Source organism: Oncorhynchus mykiss, chromosome 24, assembly GCF_057628025.1.
Source record: "Oncorhynchus mykiss isolate SJ-2025 chromosome 24, ASM5762802v1, whole genome shotgun sequence".
Lineage (NCBI taxonomy): Eukaryota > Metazoa > Chordata > Actinopteri > Salmoniformes > Salmonidae > Oncorhynchus > Oncorhynchus mykiss.
Genome location: NC_143045.1, coordinates 31149176 through 31169499, shown reverse-complemented (window position 1 = coordinate 31169499; position 20324 = coordinate 31149176). Strand labels below are relative to the sequence as shown.

The 20324-nt window shown below is 44.5% G+C and overlaps 1 protein-coding gene across 1 annotated transcript; it reads left to right on the top strand.

Moving 5' to 3' along the window:
- Positions 1-1035: 1035 nt before the first annotated feature.
- On the top strand, positions 1036-18927 carry LOC110503159 (RAC-beta serine/threonine-protein kinase). Its single transcript, XM_021581506.3, has 12 exons — positions 1036-1160; positions 7820-7985; positions 8165-8296; positions 8586-8697; positions 8951-9101; positions 10840-10971; positions 11901-11966; positions 12104-12295; positions 12648-12776; positions 14094-14308; positions 15808-15998; positions 16171-18927. Exons 2-12 carry the CDS (start codon positions 7940-7942, stop codon positions 16248-16250), a joined length of 1446 nt encoding a protein of 481 aa, XP_021437181.1. The 5' UTR covers positions 1036-1160; positions 7820-7939; the 3' UTR covers positions 16251-18927.
- The last annotated feature ends 1397 nt before the right edge of the window (positions 18928-20324 follow it).

The following is a 20324-nucleotide window of genomic DNA, read 5'->3' as shown; positions in this document are numbered from 1 at the left end:
TATTTGTTTCAATACCCCATACAGTAGGTGGCGTACAACTTTAAAGAAGAAGGGGGGAAGGTGGTCTAAAACAGACCAATGTTTGGAAAGTCTGTTTAATAATACGTTCCTTTTAGATCTTTTGTCTTAAATTTCCCCTTCATAATGACCAACCGTCTTGCCCACCAGCGCAATACGTTTAAATGGAATTGTATTTAACTTTTGGCTTCCCACGGACTGTTTTTGTGGAACTCAATACATTTGAAAGCGACGCTAGGGAATCTAAACGCACCTACCCGTTTTCTCGATTTTCGTCAACAGTCGATTGCTTGCCTTACTACTCAAATGCTATGTTTGAGTGTCAGTGATCACTTTCGGGCGCTAATGGTGCAACTGGGAACTCTTTCTTTTGTTTAATCAACTGGGAATTCGGAAAAGGGATGAGGTGAAGTCATGACGGAAAAGTCGGAGCCCGAGTTTCCGACATTGAATATGAAATTGGATGACCATTCAAAAGATTTTTCAGTCAGAGATCGTTTTTTCCCAATTGTTTCATGTAGGGAGGCCTCTCAATACGTCATATCCTGTTTGTGCGCGTGTGGAGGGTTGCTGTTCTGTCTGGTTTGGACAGGGCCTGCTGATATAACCAAAGATATTTTATAAATAAACCAAGATAGACCACATCTTGTCGTTTCCAATGTGAACAAATTAGTCTTAGTGGGCAGAACAAGCAAGGAGAAGGGCAGAGCCAAGCATGCGCAAGCGATATCTTATTGGCGCGTTCTCGTAAACGTCTGCGTATTCCGTTAGGGAACGCCTACTATGTAGTGCGCGTGTGAAATACCTAAATTCTTCTTTGCACTCCTTCTAAACAGCGCGATTTTTAAAAACTTTTGCAAATGTTGAAGTCTACAAAGCTTAGTCCGTTCTGTTCATAACATATTCTAGTTTTGGGAACAGAACTATATTGAGATTAAATGTTTAATTGATGCTTTATGTCGGCCAAAACCCATCTCGTTCCATATTCTCCCATTGCCCGCCAGTGGGCTTCCTTTCACCCATATTTGGTAGTGAGCGGAAACGTCAACCGGATGCTTCACATATATACATCCAGTGAAATATCTGTCTCCTTGTTCTATCTGTGATATAACTGAAGCACCAGCAATAACAAGGGACTGAAGGTAAAAGCAAATATTTTTTTATAACGTAAACGGGAGATCAATAATACTTAAAATGAATAGATATAAACTGTAACTCAATCATAAAGATTTGTAATGATTTAAAAGTTGACTAGTCGCAACTAACGTACAATTTCGCGAGTTCACCCGAGCCATCCGTTTTACTATCTTGTTAGTAGGTAACTAACCTGCGACAACATGCCGCCGTTGTTGGAAGAAAAACAAGCTCAGCGGACATTCGTTGGTTGTTTTTTGGAGGCAGTGTGATCACTGGTAGAGGTCAATTAATTTTGTAAACATCAGTCATTGGTAGCTAGGTACGCTTGCGAACAGTACTACAGTAGATGGCTAGCTAAACGGCCATTGTTCAACAGCAGGGTCTGACCGAGACAAACTCAGTTCGAAGAGTGTGTTAACGAACCATTATCCAGGTGTCATTGCTGTTCATTCACCCACACCTCCATGCAGTTGTCTCGTTTTATCTGTCAACAACATTATGACTGGGGCAGGTGTAGATATCGACCTAGCCGATTAAACTGAACTCCACGATTTATGATGAGTTGAGTCGGCTAATATCGACCCAGGGTCACTGCTCGACATAACGTTACTCTGAAAAGGCCCGGCATTTGAGGCTTGTCCGCTTCAGTGGAAGTAGCCCAATTTCTGTTTCATTCAGTAACGTTATTTAGCTAAGTTGTATCACCCAAAACAAAGTTTTGCTTTTAAAAGTAGAAACCCACCTAGTCGATGCTGTTTCAAGTGTAACGGTTTTTGAATTTGTATCAATTCGAGTGGCTTACTAGTACCGAATTCCATTATCAAAATCAAGCCATTAAATAGCCAACAGATTTACACTTGACTAGTTTAATAATAGATTAGGAATTGACTGAGTGGAAGGGATCCATTGGATTTTATCTCTGCTAACAATACAGTTCAAACAGACACATCAGTCACTTCTGTGTAATGCCTGGCCCCTCCCACTGTTAGTAGTTTTATTGTGCTAACAGATAAACATTGAACATTTGACGACTCTCCCATCACCCAATAGTAGTATATGGTTAGATTGATGTAGCCTAGCCTGAAGCAGAACATGTTGTCCTTCGTATGTTTCTAGGCACTGATAATGCTGGTTCCCCCAAAAACTATCACTTATTTTAAATTAGTCTCTATTTTGAAAGTTGAGAACTTGATTGCTGACAAGCAAAACATTTTGGGACTATATCAACAATGGACTAATAGGTTTTGGTTGGAGTTTTCCTTTAAGAGATTTGGGACAGTAACCAAAGGTCGCTGGTTTGAATCCCCAAGGTAAAAAATCTGCCGATGTACCCTTGAGCAAGGCACTTAACCCTAATTGTTTCTGTAAGTTGCTCTGGATCAGCTTGTCTGCAAAATGACTAAAATGTATAATGTTATGCTATTTCTGCCATCTTGCCATGATCATGGAGCTGGGAAGCAGAATGTTTAGGATCGACACAGACGACTGGCCTATTAGTAGATGTAGGGAAAAGCTCATCCTCTGAAGCGGAACAACTTTGCTTGTGATTCCTTGAAATTCACACCGTGACATGATGACCTGCAATTTGAATTGTGCTTTGGTAGATGCTTGAGAGCATCAGCTGTTCGGGATGACTGTGATCACTCTCTCCGTAGCCGATGTAAGACCTTTTAAACAGGTCAACGTTCACAAGGCCGGTTACCAGGACATTTATTCCGAGCATGCGCTGCCCAACTGGCAAGTGTGTTCACTGACATTTTCAACCTGTAACTGACTGAGTCTGTAATACCGACATGTTTCAAGCATACCATCCTAGTCCCTATGCCCAAGAACACTAAGGTAACCTGCCTAAATGACTATGACTATGACACTCACGTTTGTAGCCATGAAGTGTTTTGAAAGGCTGGTCATTGCTCACATCAACACCATTATCCCAGAAACACTAGACTCACTTCAATTTGCATACCGCCCCAACAGATACACAGATGACGTGATCTCTTTTGCACTCCACACTGCCCTTTCCCACTTGGGCAAAAGGAACACCTATGTGAGAATCCCGTGGCCTCCAACTGCTCTTAAACGCTAGTAAAACCAAATGCATGCTTATCAACCGTTCGCTGCCCGCACCCGCCCGCCCGACTAGTATCACTACTCTGGACGGTTCTGACTGTGGACAACTACAAATACCTAGGTGTCTGGCTAGACTGTAAACTCTCCTTCCAGACTCATATTAAACATCTCCAATCCAAATTTAAATCTGGAATCGGCTTCCTATTTCGCAACAAAGCATCCTTCACTCACGCCGCCAAACATACCCTCGTAAAACTGACTATCCTACCAATCCTCGACTTCGGCATTGTCATTTACCAAATAGCTTCCAATACTCTACTCAGCAAACTGGATGCAGTCTATCACAGTGCCATCCGTTCTGTCACAAGTCCCTTATACCACCCACCACTGCGACCTGTATGCTCTAGTCGGCTGGCCCTCGCTACATATTCGTCGCCAGACCCACTGGCTCCAGGTCATCTATAAGTCTATGCTAGGTAAAGCTCCGCCTTATCTCAGCTCACTGGTCACGATAACACCCACCCGTAGCACGCGCTCCAGCAGGTCTATCTCACTGGTCATCCCCAAAGCCAACACGTCCTTTGGCCGCCTTTCCTTCCCGTTCTCTGCTGCCAATGACTGGAACAAATTGCAAAAATCGCTGGAGACTTATATTTCCCTCACTAACTTTAAACATCAGCTAACCGATCGCTGCAGCTGTACGTAGCCCATCTGTAAATAACCCATCCAATCTACTTACCTCATCCCCATATTGTTTTTATTTACTGGTGTGCAAAAGAGCAGAAAAGTATCTCTACTTGCACATCATCATCTGCTCATCTATTACTGCAGTGTTAATCTGCTAAATTGTAATTACTTTGCTACTATGGCCTATTTATTGCCGTACCTCCTCATGCCATTTGCACACACTGTATATAGACTTTATTATTTTTCTATTGTGTTATTAACTGTATGCTTGTTTATTCCATGTGTAACTGTGCTGTTTGTGTCGCACTGCTTTGCTTTATCTTGGCCAGGTCGCAGTTGTAAATGAGAACTTGTTCTCAACTAGCTTACCTGGTTAAATAAAGGTGAAATAAAAAATAAAAACATCATGGTACTACCATGATGGTAGCAGTAATTATGTTTGTCTTGCTCCTCTAGTGCAGTGGTTCCCAAACTGTGGGGGGCTTGAGGGGTCGGCAGGGGGGACTCTGTTCGGCTATTAACTTACTCTTTAAAGTTTTAATAGTAGAATGAACCAGGTGTAATTTCGAAATTGGGTGGTGTATCGTCAGTTCCTCTTGTCATGTCAGTCATTGCATACTTTAGTTATAAATAACTTGTCAGAAATGTCCAGATCAACTTGCCCATGTCAGCTAATGTTTGAGAGGTAGCTGAGAGGTAGCTGAGCGGTAACTGGCAGTTATTTGGTTGTGTAACTAAGTGATGCACTGCCCATCCGGCTGTTACACTACAAGTTGGGGATTAATTGATAGTGGGGTGACCGGGAGTGCTGCCAGCCTGTGCCAGGGCAAGCTGCGACAGGTGTCTGCTGGGTTCTAACTGGGCAGAGCTGGCTGCAGAACAGACACAGACCTAACACTGTCTGGTGATGAGGATCCACATACACACGGGCAGGGGGTGGTCAAAAAGAGGAGTCCGTCAACACAGACTTGTCGGTTAATTGAAAAACATGTCAACCTTGATGATCACATTTTTTGCACTCCCCACTTTACACCTGCATGCCTGTGAAGGTGTCCGCGTGCTTCCCATCCAAAACGGTTAGGAACAGACAGTGACGTAGTGATGTAAGGCACTACATCTAAGTGTGTCACTACAGTCCCTGGTTCGAATCCAGACTGTATCACATCCGACCGTGATTGGGAGTCCCATAGGGCGGCACATAATTGGCCCAGCGTCGTTAGGGTTTGGCCGGGGTAGGCCGTCATTGTAAATAATAATTTGTTCTTAATTAACTGACTTGCCTAGTTAAATAAAAATATATTATGACAAAATTTGGTTTTGGCCTTTGGCAAAGGTTTTTTTTCTGGAGGCAAGCTGAAGTTCGGAAGCCGAAGTCTAAACACAGTAGGGATGCTTCAATGTAGTGTTTGTCATTCAACGATACACAAATAATTTTCATGCACATTTTTTTTACTTGAAATACTCTACCAAACATCCTATTTAGGTGTAAAATTGTGAGCCTAACATCTACTCGGCAAAAACTTCTAAATTAATTACAGATTTCTTGAGTTATCTTACATTCATTCTGATGAGTTTGAGGAAGCCTTAAGAGGCTGCATTTCTGTTTACAACCCTCAGCAGTTCTTCAGTGGAAGTAGGGCAATTCCATGGTAACAGAAATACGTGGACTTCATTTTTCACTTTAAAATGTATACCTAAATTAATGTTTTTTGTTAGAAGTTTAACAAACAATAGAACAATGCACTGCTTTTAACAATTTCCATAAAACACGTTATAAAAACATATTTACAGGTAGAACTGTGCAGATACAAAGTTGGGTAACCATATAAAACTGAGGGAGATTTTACTGTAATTCTGTTACCAAACAGTTTTTACAGTAAGTTTGTTTTAGAGCGTATGTACCAAGCCTTACTTTACCATTGTACAGGTGAGGGGATCAGCACCAAGTAGCCTACAGGGATTTTTATGCCGTTGAAGCCTTTGGGTGGGCTGCCTAAGTGTTTCTTTTTCGGGTCGCCTAAATGGAAAAGGGAACACTAGGTGTGAACTTAAACGACTATAACCAGATATAAAGTATGTCGAATAGATTGTGTGTGTGTGTGTGTGTGTGTGTGTGTGTACACACACACACACACACAATCACAGCAAAAAAATAACCGTCCTCTCACTGTCAACTGCGTTTATTTGTATGAACATAACAAGATTCAACAACTGAGGCATAAACTGAACAAGTTCCACAGACATGTGACTAACAGAAATTGAATAATGTGTCCCTGAACAAAGGGGGATTCAAAATCAAAAGTAACAGTCAGTATCTGGTGTGGCCACCAGCTGCATTAAGTACTGCAGGGCATCTTCTCCTCATGGACTGCACCAGATTTGCCAGTTATTGCTGTGAGATGTTACCCCATTTTTCCACCAAGGCACCTGCAAGTTCCCAGACATTTATGGTGGGAATGGCCCTAGCCCTCACCCTCTGATCTAACAATCCCATTGAGCATGTCTGGGACCTGTGATCCGGGCTCTTCGCTGGCTATGGCAGAACACTGACATTCCTATCTTGCAGGAAATCAGGCACATAACGAGCAGTATGGCTGGTGGCATTGTCATGCTGGAGGGTCATGTCAGGATGAGCCTGCAGGAAGGGTACCACATGAGGGAGGAGTAACGTACAGTGTTGAGATTGCCTGCAATGACAACAAGCTCAGTCCGATGATGCTGTGACACACCGCCCCAGACCATGATGGACACTCCACCTCCAAATCAATCCCGTTCCAGAGTACAGGCCTCGGTGTAACGCTCATTCCTTCGACGATAAACACGAATCCGACCATCACTCCTGGTGAGACAAAACCACGACTCGTCAGTGAAGAGCACTTTTTGCCAGTCCTGTCTGGTCCAGCGATGGTGGGTTTGTGCCCATAGACAACGTTGTTGCCGGTGATATCTGGTGGAGACCTGCCTAACAGGCCTGCAAGCCCTCAGTCCAGCTTCTCTCAGCCTATTGCGGACAGTCTGAGCACTGATGGAGGGACGGTGCGTTCCTGGTGTAACTCGGGCAGTTGTTGTTGCCATCCTGTACCTGTCCCCCAGGTGTGATGTTCAAATGTACCGATCCTGTGCAGGTGTTGTTACATGTGGTCTGCCACTGCGAGGATGATCAGCTGTCCGTCCTGTCTCCCTGTAGCGCTCTCTTAGGCCTGCCTACTGTCTGTAAGCTGTTAGTGTCTTAACGACCCTTCCACAGGTGCATGCTCATGAATGCTTGTTCAATGAAACAAACAATGGGAAAATGTGTTTAAACCTGTTACACACACACACACACACACAGTTGAAGTCGGAAGTTTACATATACACTGCTCAAAAAAATAAAGGGAACACTAAAATAACACATCCTAGATCTGAATGAATGAAATATTCTTATTAAATACTTTTTTCTTTACATAGTTGAATGTGCTGACAACAAAATCACACAAAAATTATCAATGGAAATCAAATTTATCAACCCATGGAGGTCTGGATTTGGAGTCACACTCAAAATTAAAGTTGAAAACCACACTACAGGCTGATCCAACTTTGTGTCCTTTTAAAACAAGTCAAAATGAGGCTCAGTAGTGTGTGTGTGTGGCCTCCACGTGCCTGTATGACCTACCTTCTCTCAGCTCCATGGCTGAGTATGTAAAATCGCATGAAATCAGTTTTTTTTTTATATATATAATTTAAAAAAATCTCTGCTCCTTGGAGAAATTTGTAGAATTGCATGAAATTGCCTCAAAAATGTAAAAAATTCTCTGCAGCGCCAAGATGGGGGGCCTCAAATTTTTTCAAAAATGTTGTTTATTATGAAAATGTATCCTCTTTCAATTGTGGTTAATATCTTGGTATCTTTGATCTTTCTGTCCCCTAGGCACTGTGAGACATTTTCGTCAGAGACACATCTGACTCCCTTCCCCAGCAGTCACAGCTCCCCTTCCCTGTATTTCCCCTGTGACCCCCACCCTGAGCCCCAGCAGTCCTCCGCCCCAGCATGAATGACATCAGTGTGGTCAGAGAGGGCTGGCTCCATAAGAGGGGTGAGCTGAGATGAGCTTCACTCATCGCTGTCTCACAGTGTCTCCTGTTTCTAGGACACTGTGAGTCCACTCAGAATTAGTTAAACCCTAATATGAATGGCTTATGTGCCTCTCTCTCTCACTCTGCCCCTCTCTCCCCCCCCCCTCTCACTCATGCCCTTCTCCCTCCCTCCCTGCAGGAGAGTACATTAAGACGTGGAGGCCGCGGTACTTCATCCTGAAGAGTGATGGCTCCTTCATCGGCTACAAGGAGAAGCCAGAGATGTCGTCCGACCACAGCCTCCCACCCCTCAACAACTTCTCTGTGGCAGGTTGGTGTCTGTCATTTCTGGGCCAACTTCTAGAGCCTGGTGGTACTTGGATGATGATGATGATGAGAGTTTCCTAGTCATGTTCACACAGATTGGCTCTCCTTTGATTCCTTGTGTCCGTCAGCAGGAAGAACAGTTTCCTCTCCTTGAATCGTCTCCTCACTTCATGAGCTACTGTTTTGAGGAGGTGTAGAGAGAATGGGAGGAGAGGAATCGAGGGAAGACTGTTGAGATTCACCCAGTGTCTACAGTAGCACACTCAAACCTCTCTATTACTCACTGTCTGCAGAGTGCCAGCTGATGAAGACAGAACGGCCCAGGCCCAACACGTTTGTCATCCGCTGCCTACAGTGGACCACAGTCATAGAGCGCACCTTCCACGTGGAGAGTAACGAGGAAAGGTGAGAACGGAAAGTTCCAGAGGCAGGGACAATGTGGAAGAGTTGAATGGGTATTTGTTTATCTGTAAACTGGGCAATGCCCTCCTTCTACAAGTTATTTTTACTTCACCAACTTTCAGGATTAGAGGTCTGCTATTGACCTCACTAGTTAATCACCCTCATACCCACCGTATCCACACACACACTCAGTCAGTGTAGATTCATGTCTTTTGGGCTTGAAGTGGTCTACATTGAACTCCCTCTCCCCTTCCAGGGAGGAATGGATGCGGGCAATCCAAGCGGTGGCCAACGGCCTGAAGACGCGAGTGGAAGAGGCTCCCATGGACATAACGTTTGGCTCCCCCAGCGACTGCAGCGGCATGGAGGAGATGGAGGTGGCCATGTCCAAGTCCCGAAACAAAGTGGTCAGTGTTCTCCTGTCCCCCTACCAACCTGGCAGACCTGTCAATGTTCTCCTGTCCCCCTACCAACCTAGCAGACCTGTCAGTGTCCCCCTACCAACCTAGCAGACCTGTCAGTGTCCCCCTACCAACCTAGCAGACCTGTCAGTGGCCCCCTACCAACCTGGCAGACCTGTCAGTGTCCCCCTACCAACCTGGCAGACCTGTCAGTGTTCTCCTGTCCCCCTACCAACCTAGCAGACCTGTCAGTGTTCTCCTGTCCCCCTACCAACCTAGCAGACCTGTCGGTTTTCTCCTGTCCCCCTACCAACCTAGCAGACCTGTCGGTGTTCTCCTGTCCCCCTACCAACCTAGCAGACCTGTCAGTGTTCTCCTGTCCCCCTACCAACCTAGCAGACCTGTCAGTGTCCCCCTACCAACCTGGCAGACCTGTCAGTGTTCTCCTGTCCCCCTACCAACCTGGCAGACCTGTCAGTGTCCCCCTACCAACCTAGCAGACCTGTCGGTGTTCTCCTGTCCCCCTACCAACCTAGCAGACCTGTCGGTGTTCTCCTGACCCCCTACCAACCTGGCAGACCTGTCGGTGTTCTCCTGTCCCCCTACCAACCTGGCAGACCTGTCAGTGTTCTCCTGTCCCCCTACCAACCTGGCAGACCTGTCGGTGTTCTCCTGTCCCCCTACCAACCTGGCAGACCTGTCAGTGTTCTCCTGTCCCCCTACCAACCTGGCAGACCTGTCAGTGTTCTCCTGTCCCCCTACCAACCTGGCAGACCTGTCGGTGTTCTCCTGTCCCCCTACCAACCTAGCAGACCTGTCAGTGTCCCCCTACCAACCTAGCAGACCTGTCAGTGTTCTCCTGTCCCCCTACCAACCTGGCAGACCTGTCAGTGTTCTCCTGTCCCCCTACCAACCTGGCAGACCTGTCAGTGTTCTCCTGTCCCCCTACCAACCTAGTAGACCTGTCAGTGTCCCCCTACCAACCTAGCAGACCTGTCAGTGTCCCCCTACCAACCTAGCAGACCTGTCAGTGTCCCCCTACCAACCTGGCAGACGGGTCAGTGTCCCCCTAGCAGACGGGTCAGTGTCCCCCTAGCAGACGGGTCAGTATCCCCCTAGCAGACGGGTCAGTGTCCCCCCAGCAGACCTGTCAGTGTCCCCCCAGCAGACCTGTCAGTGTCCCCCCAGCAGACCTGTCAGTGTCCCCCCAGCAGACCTGTCAGTGTCCCCCCAGCAGACCTGTCAGTGTCCCCCCAGCAGACCTGTCAGTGTCCCCCCAGCAGACCTGTCAGTGTCCCCCCAGCAGACCTGTCAGTGTCCTCCCAGCAGACCTGTCAGTGTCCTCCCAGCAGACCTGTCAGTGTCCTACTGTCCCTCTACCAACCTTGCAGACCTCTCAGTGCTCTTTGTGTTTGTCCAACAGCCCTCCTCTAGATGTGGCTGCTTTTGTCCATTGGAACCTCTGCATCCTAGTTCAGAGTATCTACTACTCCTTAGTAACAGTACCTCATCACAGCGGGTTTACCATCTCCCTATGTGACCTGGGCCATAGTGTGTGTTGGTGCGTTTTCTGCTCCATTCTCTGCTCGTTCTTCATCTAAAACCGTTGTGCAGGTCTATGTAAACTCTTTATTACTCATAAGCTGTAATTGTCATGGTCAAATAAATCCTGTTATCCAAACTGTCTTGAAGAAGACTGAGATTTGAACCCTCAAGGTGTTTGTGTCCCCCACACCCCCCACAGACCATGAGTGACTTTGACTACCTGAAGCTGCTGGGGAAGGGGACGTTTGGTAAGGTGATCCTGGTGAAGGAGAAGGCCACAGGGATGTACTACGCCATGAAGATCCTGAGGAAAGAAGTCATAATCGCTAAGGTAACAATTTGGCATCAAAGAGACTGGCAGTTGCTCAGACAGATGCGTCCAAAGTGGTTCCTTATATAGGGCATTACCAGGACCCATAGGGCGCTGGTCAAAAGTAGTATTGCACCACGTAGGGAAAAGACTACTGGGCCCAGATTCACAAAACCTTAAATTACTTTTTCCCCCTTAACTATAGACGTAAGAAGAAAGTTAAGCAAAGTTTCCATTCCTCAAAAAGATTCTTGGAAATTTGCTTTAGCTGTTTCTAATGTTTCTCCTCAAGCAAAAAGTTAAGAAGAAATAATGTCCTTGGAAATTAATTCCAAGATGGTTAACCGTTGTGGCCATGTCCAAGGCAGTGAGAGAATAAGCTCATGAAAGCAATTGAACATGTTTATTTACTCACAAACTTAATCTGAAAGTTTCAGTATTGATTATTTTAAACCCAAGAACGTGTTTTAGAACAGTGATCTCAGTACGAAATATGCTAACATGATTGCCATTGCTAGCTAGACAGCTAGTTAAACTGGTTGCCTAGCAACAAACATTGTCATTAATATTACTTTTTTTTTTTCTCTCTTAAGAAGCTTCTTAAGATTTTGCGTTAGAGGTGTTTTGTGAATCTGAGCCGTGCACCATATCCCTGGAAGTCTTGATTTTGATGACATTTTCCTTTTTCATTTGAGTCATTTAGCAGACGCTCTTATCCAGAGTGATTTACAGTAGTGAGTGCATACATTTTCATATTTGTTCATACTGGTCCCCTGTGGGAATCGAACCCACATCCCTTGCATTACCAAGTGAGCCACAGCACTAATTATGCACAGTTACTTCAAGGTTCTATTTTGGGTTCTTGAGTAGCCCAGAAGTCCAAATCCAGTTGTCCACTGCTGAGTGTATCTGTCCATCATGGTGTGTTTTTGTGTGATGTGTTCCATAAGGATGAGGTAGCACACACGGTAACAGAAAGCAGAGTCCTTCAGAATACGAGGCATCCCTTCTTAACGGTGAGTTCCTAACTGACGACATCTGACCCTACTGAACACTGATTGCATTTAACCAAGTAGCCATCTGATTCAAAAGTGGTCTCTAATTCTGACTGTCTTGTCTCCACCCCCCCCCCCCCACACACACACACACACAGACACTGAAATACGCGTTCCAAACACATGACCGGCTATGCTTTGTGATGGAATATGCAAATGGAGGAGAGCTGTTCTTTCACTTGTCACGGGACCGCGTGTTCACAGAAGACCGGGCACGGTTCTACGGTGCGGAGATTGTGTCTGCGCTGGAGTACCTCCACTCACGGGACGTTGTCTACAGAGACCTGAAGGTAATGGCCGCTTCCCTGACTGGATGTCTGGCTGATGTTTCCCTGACTCGCCCATACCTTTACACGTACCGCCTCATATTGAAAGTATATTCTCAAGACTAACATTTCGCACAATAGGAAATACGGGCTGATTTTAAGATTAAGCCCAGTCTTGGATTTAAAGTGTTTCTGAATTGGTCTAGGCTCAATCCTACCATAGACTGCACTAGAAGAGCACCAGTCTCTTGGTGAAAAGCCTGTAAGTCTGTGGCACTTATTACAGTCAGCTGTCATGTTAGCAGTGGTATTTTCTGCTGCTGACTCTCTCCTGTGGTCACTCACTCACTCTTGTTCTCATCTCTTTCTCTTCTAGCTGGAGAACTTAATGCTGGATAAAGATGGACACATAAAGATCACAGATTTTGGACTGTGTAAAGAGGGAATCACAGACGGGGCTACCATGAAGACCTTTTGTGGGACTCCAGAATACCTTGCACCTGAGGTAACTACAGCACAGTTAACAAACTCATACATTCTAGTTGTGCTTTGAACAGTACATTGCAGTGTGTCCAGTTAACAATTCCAGATGCATTCCTTGCTGGTTTCTTGTCTTGGACTGGTTTACAGTCAATAATTGTCTATCCAGCAAAGAATGCTTAACATACAAGTTAATAACTCGACTTTGCCATTGGAAAGTAAATATTATCAACAGGAATAGACAGCGGGACTGCAAATACACTATATATACATACAATACCAGTCAAAAGTTTGGACACCCACTCATTCAAGGGGTTTTCTTTATTTTAGCTATTTTCTACATTGTAGAATAATAGTGAAAACATCAACACAATTAAATAAAACACATGGAATCATGTAGTAACCAAAAAAGTGTTAAACAGATCAAAATATTTGTAATTCTTCAAAGCACACACACACGAAAGTATGTGGAAACCCCTTCAAAATTAGTGGATTTTGCTATTCCAGCCACACCCGTTGCTAACCGGTGTATAAAATCGAGCACACAGCTATGAAATCTCCATAGACAAACATTGCAAGTAGAATGGCCTTACTGAAGAGCTCAATGACTTTCAACGTAGCATCGTCAAAGGATGCCACCTTTCCAACAAGTCAGTTTGTAAAATTTCTGCCCTGCTAGAGCTGCTCCGGTCAATTGTAAGGGCTGTTATTGTGAAGTGGAAATATCTCGGAGCAATAACGGCTCAGCCGTGAAGTGGTAGGCCACACAAGCTCACAGAATGGGACCACCAAGTACTGAAGCGTGTAGCGCCTAAAAAATTGTTTGTCCTCGGTTGCACCCCACTGAGTTTCAAACTGCCTCTGGAAGAAATGCCAGCACAAGAACTGTTCAATGGGTTTCCATGACCGAGTAGCCGCACACAAGCCTAAGATCACCATGCGTAATACCAAGTGTCAGCTGGAGTGGTGTAAAGCTTGCCGCCATTGGACTCCTGGAGCAGTGGAAACATGTTCTCTGGAGTGATGAATCACTCTTCACCATATGGCATTCAGTCGGATGAATCTGGGTTTGGCGGATGCCAGGAGAACGCTACCTGCCTGACTGTATAGTGTCAACTGTAAAGTTTGGTGGAGGAGGAATAAAGGTATGGGGCTGTTTTTCATGGTTCGGATGTCCACATACTTTTGGTCATGTCGTGTAGGTAATCGTTTACATTGCAACTGAGGTAGAAAGAGACACCGTGCCTTGGCTTCCACATAATTGTATTTGCTATTTCTCTTTTTGTTCTCTTTCTCGCTCTCTCCCCCCCTCTTTCTCTCGCTCTTTCTCCCTCTCCTGCAGGTATTAGAGGACAATGACTACGGCCGAGCGGTGGACTGGTGGGGTCTAGGTGTGGTCATGTACGAGATGATGTGCGGTCGACTGCCCTTCTACAACCAGGACCATGAGCGGTTGTTTGAGCTCATTCTCATGGAGGAGATCCGCTTCCCCAAGAACCTGGCCCCCGAAGCCAAGGCCCTGCTTGCTGGCCTGCTCAAAAAGGACCCCAAGCAGAGGTAGGTGTTGGTGTCTTTAAAAAAAATATATATATATATATATAAAAGCCGAACAAAAATGTGAATGCAACATGCTACAATTTCAAAGATTTTACTGAGTTACAGTTCATATAAAGAAATCAGTCAATTTAAATAAATTCAATAAGCTTTATCTATGACTTTCACATGACTGGAATACAGATGTAGATCTGTCGGTCACAAATACCTTAAAAAAAATTAAGTAGGGTTGTGGATCAGAAAACCAGTCAGTATCTGGTGTGACCACCATTTGCCTCATGCAGCGCGACACATCTCCTTCACATAGAGTTGATTAGACTGTCTATTGTGGCCTGTGGAATGTCATCCCACTCCTCTTCAATGGCTATGTGAAGTTGCTGGATATTGGCGGGAACTGGAACACGCTGTCGTACATGTCGACCCAGATCATCCCAAAAATTCTCAATGGGTGACAAGTCTGGTGAGTATGCAGGCCATGGAAGAACTGGGACATTTTACACAATTCCTGGAAGCTGACAGGTCCTTGTTACATGGGGTCGTGCATTATCATGCTGAAACATGAGGTGATGGCTGCAGATGAATGACACAACAATGGGCCTCAAGATCTCGTCACGGCATATCTGCATTCAAATTGCAATCGATAAAATGCAATTGTGTTCGTTGTCCGTAGCTTATACCTGCCCTTACATAACCCCACTGCCACCATAGGGCACACTGTTCACAACATTGACATCAGCAAACCACTCGCCCTCACAAAACCGAGATTCAACAATGAAGAGTACACTTCTCCAGTGTGCCAGTGGCCATCGAAGGTGAGCATTTGCCAACTGAAGTCAAAACCCTGGTGAGGACGACAACCGTGCAGATGAGCTTCCCTGAGACGATTCCTGACAGTTTGTGCAGAAATCCATCGGTTGTGCAAACCCACGGTTTCATCAGCTGTCTGGGTGGCTGGTCTCAGATGATGCCTCAGGTGGAGATTCTGGACGGGCGTGGTTAGACGTGGTCTGCGGTTGTGAGGCTGGTTGGACGTACTGCCAAATTCTGTGAAATGACATTGGAGGTGGCTTATGGTAGAGAAATGAATCTTCAATTCTCTGACAGCGGTCATGCAGTCAGCATGCCAGTTGCACGCTCCTTCAAAACTTGATACATCTGTGCATTGTGCTGCGTAACAAAACTGTACTTTTTAGAGTGGCCTTTTATTGTTCCCAGCACAAGGTGCACCTGTGCAATGATCATGCTGTTTAATCCGCTTATTGACATGCCACAACTGTCAGGTGGATGAATTATCTTGGCAAAGGAGGAAATCTCACTAACAGGGATGTAAACAAATTTGTGCACAAAGTTTGAGAGAAATACATTTTTGTGCGTATGGAACATTTCTGAGATCTTTTATTTCAGCGCATGAAACATGGGACTAACACTGCAAGTTGCGTTTTGTATTATTTTTCAGTATACATTGAGTGAAGAATATAATGGTGATGCTGATCATTCTGTAGGCTTGGAGGTGGACAAGAAGATGCCAAAGACGTGATGACACAGAAGTTCTTCACCAGCATCAACTGGCAGGATGTGGTAGAAAGGAAGCTCTTGCCTCCCTTCAAGCCCCAGGTGACGTCAGAGACGGACACCCGCTACTTTGACGACGAGTTCACAGCACAAACCATCACCGTAACTCCCCCGGACAAGTGTAAGTTGAGGAGTGTTTGTGTGTCTCACTGTTAAAAATGTCTTCAAATCTGGATGGTGATTTATTTTTGATTTATTGTAAAACAGGTTTTGGAAAAAAAAAGTAGTTTGTAGTAAATCTCCTGTTTTTTGTTGTTTTTTTGTTGTTTTTTTCTCTCTCGTGTTATCTCCAGATGACAGCTTAGACTCAGAAGACCAGAACCAGCGCACACACTTCCCTCAGTTCTCTTACTCTGCCAGCATACGGGAGTGACCTCTCTCACATGCGTGCACACACTCACATGAGCAAGCAGGCTAACACACGTTCACACACACTCGCACTGCTGGGGAATTGGGATGACACAAACTGACACTCTCTCAAACAAACAAACACACTTGCACAACACACACACTCTGACACCGAGAAGCGGTGGAAACATGGATCCAAGAGCATGACGTGATGACTGACCTCAGCAGGCCTGTGTGGATAGACTGGCGGCCTTGTCTCTCATTCTGACGGGACCAGGTGGAACCGGACAGGGCTGCCCTTGGCCATGCCTGCAGGACCCTGCCTGTCTACCCACCACACTACCACTACACTGGGCACATCAAAGCATCAACAGCACTTCACCATCCCTGGGTTATGCCAGCAGATACCACATCACCAGCCGTACGCATGCTTCACCGATCCAACACACACACACACTTTGACAAGCAACACCTAAAACCTCCCATACACTGCAGATTTTGTTTTTACTACTGGATAAAAAGAAGTCCAAACAATTGTAGAAACACATGAAAGGAGAAAAATATTTTTAAACTCATTTTTCTTTTGATTGTTACGGTTTTAAAAGCCATATTTCTGCAGTTTTTTTTTTACGAGTGCTCTTGCTGAAAACTTGCTGTTACAAATCGTGTGGACTGTTCCTACAGAGAGAAAGCGGGTCAGGGAGAGAATGAGGGGTGTGTGTACCTCGGAGGGTAGCCATTTCCCTGCTTGCACTGTGCATGTGTGAATGAATGTGTTTGTATGTTTGAGTGTGTGGAAGGAGAATGTATGAACAACCATTTGAATCTCAACATCTGTTTTACGTTTATGCATTTGCATGTATCTGTTTTGGATTCTGTATGACGGCTAAACAAGGAGAGTTTTAAAGGGAAAGAAGAGAGGTGGTGGAGCTTCCCTGTGGATTGTCTTGTTCCTCTGGTGGTTAGAATGCTCAGGATGAAATAAGAGAAGGGGGAAGAGTAGAAGTGACCACAGCAATTAACATTGTTCTAGTAGCTGTCACGTTCTGAGTAGAAATATCATTTGTTCCAAACTTTTCACTTTTTATTTTGAATTATCGATGTAAAGATCTTTTTTATTTGTTTTGTAGATCATTTGGATGTTCCCATATTTAAGAATGCAAACTATGAAATCATGGATCACTGATTATTTGTGATGAGGCTAGACTGACTGATAGAAAATTGACACTTCAGTTATTTAACGGTCGATATTGAAGGTTGTGGTTCGTATTTTCAAGGTAATGTAAGTGACAGGTTAAGTCCTTTGTCGGGACGTCAGAGTAGGACCATTGAACTAGGGTTGGGGTTAGTTCAATTCAGTTAACGTAGGAAGTCAACTGAGTTAACGTCATGGACCCTAACCCCTAACCCTGGTGTGAAACAGATGCTGTATATAATGACAAGATGGTCTTGTCTCTGCCCTAACAATGGGAGTTGTTGTCTCGAAGGCAGTCGTTCTGCTTATCGCTGTATTCCCTTGTGGACAGATTTTTATATTTTTCTCTCTTACCTCACTCTTCCTCTCTGTGTGAACTTCCCACAATTCACCTGTCCTGAATGCATGTGTACACCCCCTGTCTGACCTATAGAGGAGTGGTTTGGGTGAAACAACCATTGTGTTTCACAGTCAAGTGGTGTGATGTATTTCATTTTTGTTGCCCTTTTCAAAGATTCCTTCACTCAAGGATCATTAAGACCATGTTTCTTTTCTTTGATTTGTGGTCCAACTATTCCTTACTTTGGGAGACATTGTCTCATTTAAATTTATATTATATCAAAAAATATATAAAATAAGTTTAAACATGTTTTTCCTTTTGGTTGTTTGTCATTTTGATCATTCATGTGTTTGTTTTTTAAAGTGTGTGCGTGCTCATGCACAGCAGCAGGTTGATGGGGCATTGTAGAACAGCTCTCTAGTCTGTGCTCAATGCCGGTTTCCTTTAGCCTCTGTACCTCCTGTAGGGTAGTCCAGTCTGACTGCTGTTTGCAAGGGCTGAGGCCATGGGAGACATCCCGGTCTTCACCAACCCATAATCAGGCCTTGTAAAGGCAGGACTGGATATCAGGAACAACCTCCCTCTGATGAATCTCTTTCACGCTGCCTTCAATGTTAGGATGGCCACTAGGAGGTGGTGTAGACTTTTTCTAAAATTGACAGTGGCAGTAAAGCCACACAGGCGGCAACAACGTGCAGAGTGTGTACATCTAACATGCAAGCCAACACCACTGACCTCTCCTGTAGGCATTGCACACAGACAATCGATATGGGACTCTTCACTGGCTATGTAAATACCAAAAAGGCTTGATGTGTAGGATGATCTGTAGGCTAGAAGGAGAATTGGCAGCTTTGTAGATGGAATTTGAGTTGGAGCTTAACAGTGATTACCTTGCTTCCCTGTATTTTGAATGTGATCAGTAGTCACGAATGTCATATCTCAATGCTGATGTACCAAGAATTCTTTGCTCCTCCCCACCTATTCTTTACCTCCTCCCCAGCTAAACCTCAACTAAAAACAAGCAATCTTTTAGGGAGAAGACTATGTCCTGGTAGACAGTTTCAGCCCCCATGTTGCAAGATTTTACATTGTAACAGGTGTGACCTGCTACAGTATATGGTAATGTATAATATTTGCAATTATGTGCCAGTAAAGACTTTTACTGAATGAAGTGTCTCATTCTTCATTAGGGTTACCAGGTTCAATATCCCATATGCTATCTTCTGCCGTTGTGCCCCATCTGCAAGGCACTTTACCCCTAATTCTCTAGGGGTGCTGCTCTCCCATGCTCCCAGCCTGTGATGTGTATGTTGTGTGTCTATTTGGGTACCATGACAGCAAAAAAAAGTAAGAATTTCCATGCAAATAAACCAATAAAGCAAGCATAGTATTGTAAATGTTTTGAATTTCAAGTTGATTGATGTAGGCTAATTGACTCTGCCCAGTTTACCATACACCTAATTGACCAACCTTATTCGTCAACTGATCAGGCATCAGTCACGCACATGCAAGTCGTGATATCTACGTGCCCACCCCCAATTAGTCAATCACGTGTGTTTTAGGACCCTAAAATAATGTTGACTGTTTTTATCTCTCGTTTCTCATCCGCCGTCCCTCGTCGTTTCAAGTAGCTGCAGGGCCTCTGAATGAATGTACAGTCTCCGGTTCGAAGCATCATGGCCAAAACCGTATTCTGCGATTCCATGCCACTGCTGTACTTGCACACAAAGGTGAGTTAAAAGTTTAAATAGGATGCGTAAAGTTTAGTATGTTTAACGTCCCATAAAGTGTCCAAACATTTAAATACGCGCAGGCGACCCACAGCTGCGTGTTTGTTGATCCCTTTCCAAGTAAAAAAAAAAATTGAATATTAATTTTCTGGGGTTGGGACTGGTTTCCTAGAAAATGTGTAGCCCCTTGATCATGACGCCCAGTTCCATTACACGAAGGCATCTTCTGTATGGGGGGAGTTTTGTTAAGGGTGTTTTCACATAGTCCTCTTTAATATAACCGATTTTAGTCCTCCATTCCACCGATCTCTATTCCACCAGAACATGTTATAAACACTAACCACTTACATTTTGGAAGAATTTACTACATATAATGCTGTAATGAAAGGTGTTCACCCAATGTAGACTAATGCCCCTTTTGTCTTCTCACTCTATTCAAACCACACAATCGAATAGTCAGTTTAAGAAGCTGTGTTGGCCTCTGTCACATATTGCAAACAAATAATCTGAACTAAACACATTTGACAATCACTAATCAACATCCAAAAACGGCACACTTTTTTAAAGCTTTCGAACCTGCACATCGTCATCCAACACAATCTCACACTCAATTCGTGCGAATATTTACAAAAAGTATTTCAGCAGATTGTGTTTTTGTGCGGCTTGTTTCGTGTGAAAATTCATAGGAAAAGGCCATTTTTTGTGCGACTGGATTCATAGGAAAATACATTTTGGGGGGCCAAACTTTGCAACAATTTTCGGGAAGTTACTTTTTTTGTGTCCTACATTCATTTTATTTTTGATTAATGCCAATGCTGTTTTCTATGCTTGTTT